The sequence below is a fragment of the Charadrius vociferus genome, unplaced genomic scaffold (genome assembly GCF_000708025.1).
Source record: "Charadrius vociferus isolate BGI_N301 unplaced genomic scaffold, ASM70802v2 scaffold82, whole genome shotgun sequence".
Classification (NCBI taxonomy): Eukaryota; Metazoa; Chordata; class Aves; order Charadriiformes; family Charadriidae; genus Charadrius; species Charadrius vociferus.
The window spans coordinates 1516637-1524866 of record NW_009647401.1 but is presented as its reverse complement, the minus strand read 5'-3'; the positions used below and the strand labels follow the sequence as shown (position 1 = coordinate 1524866).

The 8230-nt window shown below is 38.4% G+C and overlaps 1 protein-coding gene across 1 annotated transcript in view; it reads right to left on the bottom strand.

The window, feature by feature from the left end:
* The window catches only part of LOC104282083 (chromosome unknown open reading frame, human C6orf58), a 13812-nt gene that overhangs the window by 4111 nt on the left and 1471 nt on the right, over positions 1-8230 (bottom strand). The window contains exons 2-3 of the mRNA XM_009880153.1: positions 5145-5231; positions 825-1009 (exon numbers count right to left, since the gene is read on the bottom strand). Coding sequence (XP_009878455.1) covers positions 825-1009; positions 5145-5231 — 272 coding nt within the window. The remainder of the gene's footprint in view (positions 1-824; positions 1010-5144; positions 5232-8230) is intronic.

Here is an 8230-nt window from a genome sequence, read left to right as displayed (position 1 = left end):
AACTTGCTGGAGATTTTCAGAAAATAAGAAAATTATTCTTCATGGTTATCATTATGACTATTTGAGGGGTAAATCACTTCTGAAACGTACTGCTTAGCAAAAATAATCTTAAGAAAACAAATCCAGTTTTGCTCCTAAAACCTCTACCTTCATTCACAGGTGCCAAGAGGGACTTATGGTGCAAATTTTCTGATCATTGTCAATTCTTTGACTACCAACAAAAATGTTGAACATAGAAGTCTATCTATAAAAATAGTTATTGAATCTATGAAGTAAGAAATACTGTAATCTTTGAGACTAGGGAACAGCTGAGGAGGAAAGAGAATATCTACTTGCATAAATAAGTGTCCTTTTGAATGAAGTTTCAGCATTTACAGTTTTTTAGATGTTCAAAGGAATAAATGAACCATGTAAAACCATGCAAGGCCATTTCTCAAGGTTAATGTTCTATCTCACATGCTTGTTTTGCATTGCTAACATAAGCATTATAGCAAGAATACAAATATAAGTGTTATCAAAACGGTCTCCTGGGACAAATTCCCAATAATGTAGAAATATCTTAAAGGAAGGAAAAAAAATCCATAACCTGTAAAAATCCTGGCCTTCTTATCTCTGACTCGCTTTATGACATACTTTTTATGGCATATTTTTTTTCCTTGTTACTTTTATATCAAGCTGTTATTCAAAGCCAACCAAGCTCTCTGAATTGTACAAATAACAGTAATGATAGTTTTTAAAATTAAATTCTAAAATTAATATTCTGGCATAATGTTCTACAAAATATTAAAAGAAGAAAAAAAAAAAAAAGATGTAAAATTATTTACTTCAAAATAGGCCTTCCACTTATCCATGAGCTTGGGAATGTGAGACCGGCAGTCGGTAACACTGTAACAGAAATCATCTCTTCGCTCCTCTGGTGGCAATATTTCTATCTCGTACTGCAGCTGCCCAAAGAGGCCAGCCTCCACGGCCCCCAGAAAGGGTATGACAGCCAGGTAGTAGTTCATACCTGCAGCAATAATTAAAAAGGAAGAGGTTTTAATCACAAGCACATGAAAAATTCCCACATAGAAAAATGAACGTTCCCCCATACCAAATGCAACCGTTTCAAATTGCCGCCGATACAACTGTGTTCAGCAGTTGGACATATGTACTGAAAACCCCTAATGTTGATATCTGTATGGTTTAAATACAATTTGTAATATTCATGTATACATTGTCCTTTACTAGCCTTGCATGAGCTGGCAGAGTGCTGTACTTTGCAGGAAAGGACAAACAACTGCAAAAAGTTAGATCTTTATAGGTTGTCACAAACAGGACATCAAAAGTCTCTCAAATATTAGTTGTAAACTAAGCACAGAAAGACTAAGGGGTATTCCATTAATATTGTTTTCATTTAAAAAAAAAACCCTCTTCTATGCCTCCTAGGCATATAAGAGCGGAAAAGGCAAATACTAATGATATTTTACTGGAAAATAATAATTTTGCTTTTAAAAAAGATTTCGCTCACTGAAAACTTTTTTGAAAATTACCTCAGATTGTTTGTTTAGATTTATTTTAGGATGATGGCTTCCTTTGGTCTGACCCAGAAGTTGGAGCACTCAGACCAGCATGTAGGAATCCCAGGTAAAGTTCTCACCTATGCTGGACCACATCTCCAGTGAGAGTGCCCCTAGGGCTATTTGATATTCCTCATTTGAAAGGAGGATCTTAAATTGTCCTCTTAATCATGACCTCTTTGTAGAAACGAAGTTTAATAACTTTCAGTGAAGAAGAGCCTGGAGACCAGCTGCTCTCCCTCTTGGGTGGGTACTCCCAGGCCGTCACACTGAGAAGTCATTTGCTCGTGCGTGGTCTCAGGGCCACGGACTGCCTAGGTATTTTGTACACAGTCCCAGCAGTGAGGACCAAAATCATCAGAACCTTACCACCTACCATGTAACCCTGTCCCACTCATGGGAAACCATTGTTCCACCTCCTGTATGTGGGCCTGGCTGGGAATGCAGAAGAAAATGTATGAAGAAGAGCAAGAAAAAGTCCTAAGTGATGAGAAGACAGTGTTGCACTGGGAGTCATTGCTAAGCTGGGTCTTGCTTCTTCTTCACTGTTTTCATGAGAAGTGATGAAACCTGGATTTCACAACAGGAAGCACTTAACTTCTTTTAAGTGGGCCTGCACATACTACGTATTTGTACCTGCTTGGGTGACTCAGAGGGCAGAAAACAATGCAGGAAAGGACTATACTGAATATTATTCTAGGCAAAAAGGGCTGAAGTTCTTAGGCAGGGAGTGTCTCATACACCTTGGGGTCTATTAAAGGCAAGTTTCTGGTTTAAACTCACTCCTGGTTTCATATGACAACTAATGCCAGCGAGGGCTGCCCTGAAGGCCAGCCCAAACCACTTACCTCCTCAGAACAGTAAGAGACATTTCTGTGCAGTCTGAAAAACTTTTTGCTTGTTCCTGCTGCAATAGGGTAAATCAAGGCTGAGTTTACATGCATTTTATGGTGGCAACAAAATTGGTATCAAGCAAACGTGCAGTGTTTAGAAGGAAGTGAAGAGCGGGAACGCAAACACTGAGAAAGTAAAGGTGGTGGTTTCTATGCCAGGAAGGTCCCCTGCTTGCACAGGGCTGTGCAATGACCCTTGTTACTTGTCAGTGTATGGGACACTTTGCCACGGAGCAGCTGGTGCCAGCCACCCACAGAGACGGTAAACTGAAGTTGGAGTAAATGTCACAGTGAGTTTTGGTTTTACTGTAAATTTACATTTTTAATTTACTTTATGCTTATGCCTTTGTTCACTTGAAGATATACACATTTAATTGCTGTCTCACAGACAGAAGCTTCATTCAAAGGGCCTCTACAACTAAAGGGTCGTGTGGCAGAGAAGGGACAGAGATGCTCGCTTCAGACTGCCAGCAGGTCTGGTGGGAAGGGGGACTTGAGACAGGACAGCAGGGGAGCTGAGGGAGAGAGGGACAGGAGTGATGGAGGGAGAATTGCTACAGGAAAAAAGAACATGAGGCTTTCTCTTCCCTAGGAGGGGAAAGAATATTTAAACTGGAAGAGTTACAAGGCCTTTTACCTCCTTAAATAAATAAATAAATAAATAATTCCATCATTTTACTGCCTTTAGATACAAGTAGTGATTGTAATCTATAAGTTGGTCTTGTCTTTCTTCCCCCCACTCTGTCAGTTCCATTTCTTAAAAACAGAAGATAAACTTTCTAAAAGAGTCAGAGTTCCAGTTTCAGAAAAAAACTAAGTCTCTAAAAATACTGACTTTGTCTCATATCAGAGAAAAAGGAAATCATATTTTTTTAAATAATTTGTTCATTCAGCTTCTGAAAAATGGAAACGAAGACATTGTTTGGGGGATTCTATTTGAACTGGTTGGGATATGTTATTCAATTTGTGTAGGCAAATTATGGAATTTTTTTTTATTAATTAAATGAGAATATTGAATGGTTGTTTATGTTTTTTCATGGGGTCAGTAAAAAATTTCCTTGCAAGATGAACTCCGTGGAAATCTAGGTATGCATTGTTGTTCGAGGAGTCTGTTTTCATGTAGACAGTGGCTGTAAAAATACCAGAGGGAAACAGGCTACACATGTTCTTGCATTTGAGACAGAGCGTATTGTAGTATCAGTGCTTTTTCTATTGATGCTACAAGTGTTCTTCATTGGGCTGCTCTGTGCAACAATAAATGGATACCCTTGAGTTGCATATAGCCTATCGGATTCCTTCCTTTCCTCTACTGCAAAGCTCTGAGCTAGAAGTGGATATAACTGGTTTTGTTTTTTTCTTTCTATGTAAAAACCTGGTTATACTATCCTGTATATGCACTATTATTTCTCCCATGATCCTGGCAGTGGGCCTACCCTTATGTCTCACGAGAGGACAAGGTGCTCTGCCACATCTACCAGGAGTGATGCCACAAGCGCACATCTCTGAGTTAGCTCACAGCTGGTCCTTCAGTAGAGTTTGTCACTTTGCTTTTTCTCTGCACCTCCTAGTGCAAAGGTGGTTCCAAACTTGAGACCGCCTTCATTGAGATCACACTGCTTCTTGCAATGCATATTTGATTAGGTGGAATGGAAAAACCCATTCTTCTCTTACACCTATGCTATACAATTTTACAAGCCTTGCAACCATGTACTAACTTGATCCCTCCTGTTCAACACAGCAACGTATGAATGGCCTGAATTATCAAAAGTATCCAGGAATTTTGGATGTCTCCATCTTTGCGAAGATTGAATTATCTGGACATGTATTGAGGATAAACTATTGAGGAAATACTGAGATATTTAGGAAAACACTGAAAACGTCAGGGGCATTGACACTGGAAATTCAGGTCTTCACACTTCTCTGTCTCTCTCTGTCATTGTCTTCAGTTTGTTGCTACTTACTGGAATAATGAAAAAAAATTTAACAGAATTTCAGCCTACTAGAAGTCCAAAGCCAATATTAAAGTGAACAGAAATTGCCTCATAGCTCATGTACACCAGGTCAAAATATTAACTAAGTTTTAGCTTATTACTTGAAAGCTTGCTGGATAAATGTCAGTGTAACAAGATAATGAAGTTATTTGGATATCATGGGCACAAATTCACCCTTTATTTCATTCTCTGTAGCCTTCTGACCACAGTGGAGTTGTGGAGGTACAACCGAAGACATAAAAATCCTGTCAGATTTGTATTACCGAGCATGATGCAAGGACCACAAAGATTCCTGCTTCTGCTTGACATTCTCACACTAAGTTTTAGTTTGAAGTATTAGAATTTAAACTGAACAGATCTGCTCTGGAGTAATTGGAGTAATCTGTAATTTCTACAAATTCCTACAAATATAAATACCCATCATGGCGTTTCCCACACGTTTTTACATGCATTTTTGCAGTGTAAACATTTTTAAGACCGCAAATTTACATTTTTGTCCGTCCCCAAATAAGTTATCCAAGTCAATTAACTTTCATTCACTCACTCACACTTAGGTGTCTTGCTGCAAGTTTTTGATGGAGAATTATGTAGCACTGAAATTACTTTGTAAAATAGAAGTCTACAGGAAAGAAAGATTCTAAATTGCCTTCTAGGATACTAATCATATTTTGGAGAAGAACAGTGTAATAGCATATACTTACAGGACCACCAGCTTCTTACAGATATGCACAGGAGGTCTCCATCTTCATAGCCACAGGAAGTCACGCTGGAAGGATCTGCTAATCTGCCTGAATCAAATGAAATAATTCACCAAATACTTCTCAATCTTTTTCACACAAGAATTCCCACTGAGATGAAAAAAATATATAGGAGTAAAGCATGCAGAATTTTGCTCAGAGAAGCAGAACAATTACTGTTGTTTTGCTTCATAAACTACTGTTCCCATAGCAGTTGAATTTCTCAGTCAATACTTGATGCAGTGCATAGTAATTTGATTGTGTTTTACAGTTTGATTTATTCCTCACTGTAAATGTATTCTGGGAACGTATGGAACTGTCTGAAAGTAGGACATCACAGTGATATTTTTATGGAGATATAAATATACATGCACATACGGACATAAACACATGCATAGCTGATGCATCATTTTCAAGAGATGCAGGGCTGCTAGTGTAGGAGATCTGCTTAATGAGTAGAATAGCACAAATTAAATGTGCTAGTAACTGTCTCACCTAATTGGGTTGTGTGATACAGAATCCCTTCTAGTTTAATGATGCATACAAACATGGCCTTACTGTGAAGCTAAGCATGCAAACGCTGTTGTATCTGATTAGCAGGGCTTTCAAGCATCTGTGCTGTAACAAACACGCAAGACATTTCGCAATTATTTGTGATAGCACGTAAGGCATATTTTCCTTTAAGCACGTGACATGGAGAAACAACCTGAATCCTCACAGCGTAATGTACATGTACATTATGTGGTAAGTAGTTATGCAGTGAGTCAGGAAGACTGCTTTAAGTGTATGACATGAAATTACCATGATCAAGTCCAACGACTTGAACTGTTCCAGAAGCTCCCAAACCCTACCCTGCAGAACACTTACTCTCTGACAAGTCAGCTGAATAACAACAGTGTAATTTCTGTCAGATTAGAACTAAATCTCATTATATTCTTTAAAAACAAAATCAAATTTTCTTATACTTTTTACTCAAGAAGAAGGGAAGATCATGAACCATGTGCATACAGATTATCCTAATTATCCTCTTTAGCTGACTGGACAGGCATGCTAGCAGCTCAAGCCTGTATCTTTCAGTAGCAGAGCACTGAGAGCATGAACTTGCAGTGATGAGGAATTCAGCTCAACAAGTTGGGGGGGTTTTGATAAAAAATGGTGGGTTTTAATATTTACAGATTTTTTTTTCAAGATTCTATGTCCACACAGGATGTCAGAAACAGGCAACAGTAGTTCACTGGTGTGCCAGGGGGATGAATGAGAAGGATAAAGGAAAAGAAGAAAAAGAAGGCAAAATGTTGCCGAAGAATTGTATGTGAGATTTATCAAAGACTGTTAGCCTCGGTGTTTCGGGAAAATGAAGAGACCAGGGCAGTATCAGTGATAATTGTAAGATAAATATAAATTACTTGGACCCACTTCCAGGTCTACACTCCAGTTTTGTCCTCTCCACCCCCTTCTATTCCCTGTGCTTAACATGATTGTTATTTCAGTCTTCAGGTCTGCCCAAGCTAGCTATGTCTTTCTGTATTGACAGTGCCTCCCAGCTGTATGTCATTAGCAGCTATGCATAACCTCATCAGCAAGATCTCTCTGCTATTTTTTGTGGCAAGGTTGTTAATGAAAAAGCTAAATGCAGTTGTTCTCAGGAATGATAATCGAAGAACTCTGAACATATCCTCCATTTAGCTGTAAACTTCCCTTAGCAACACTTGTCACTAATTTCTCCTTCAGGTGTTCCTCTACGAGATTTGCAATTCTCCATTACATTCTTATTTTGTAAAGTGCTATTAAAAACTTTCATTCTATGCTTTGATTTTACAAAGGGGGGAAATGTATTTCTGAACCTTGGTAAAACATCACTTATATCATAAAAGAAGATATTAAGTTAGTCTGACACATTCTACCTTTGATTCACGTAAGCTGCGCTTTATCCCTTTTTCCATTTAGCTCCATGTTTTCAAATATTCTTTCCTCTATAGGTATTATAATGTCTCATCTACTGCTGATGTAAGAGAAACAAATATTTTTGTGTCCTTATCCCATTTTTTCTTCTTTAATATAGGTACAACCTTTCCTGCTCTTCGGACATACAATACCACATGAATCTTTCTTAAAGTTCTTGCTCCTGGATTTGTACTTCTATATGCCAATTCTTCCAAGGGGGTGTAGAGATTGTCCAGTTTCCTCAGGCTGTATAGGTAGGACTTTCAGTTTAGCTCCATCTCCCAAATGACAATTTCTATTTCTACAATCTTATTCCTATCAGCCGTGCTGTCTCAACATCATTGTCCCTACTGTAAATTTAGGCAAATTACTGATTTCATTTTATGCCCATGAGTAGATTATGGCAAATCTTTGTACGGCTCTTATTAAGCAGCAGCTTCACTTGCTCTTTATGATTAATATAGGACTATATCCATAAAAATATTTTCTCAGCAACATAACTTTCATGACTAGAATTGTTAATTCAACAATTTTTATAGTATATTCAAGGATCTGCTGCCTTGCACCATGAACTCAAATCCTGCTTTTGTTTGTGTAAGCTTATTATGTCAATATACAAATCCTTCAGTCATTCCTCAGTAATTTAGCCCAGCTGCCTGTCTGGATTAAGTTTAGACAGTTGTTAACCTCACTACTGTATGCACCAAAATTTTGTCTTTCTTTCCCCCTTATCCATTTATCTTTCAACTTCTCACGTTTTTTACTGTAAAACTCTTTCCAGCCACGTGATACTTCTCCTACTATTTTTTTAACCTTCTGATCAAGTAGTTTCAAAAATATATAGTCCTATGACTTTTTGGCAGGTGACAGTAGGTCTTTACCTGTCTGTGCAACCAGGTGTGAGTCTTCCTTTCACCTACCATGTCCCTCATGTCTATTTGGGAACTGTCACTGCAACCAGGCACATCTTCACTTTGTGGGTGAGGCCACACTACATAACTAGATCCTTTCCAGCAGGCCACCGCTCAAGTGCAGCTTCTGCATCCAGTCATTTTTGCTTCTGCCACACGTTGGGCCAACTCTCCTGCTACACCAGCCATCCTCTT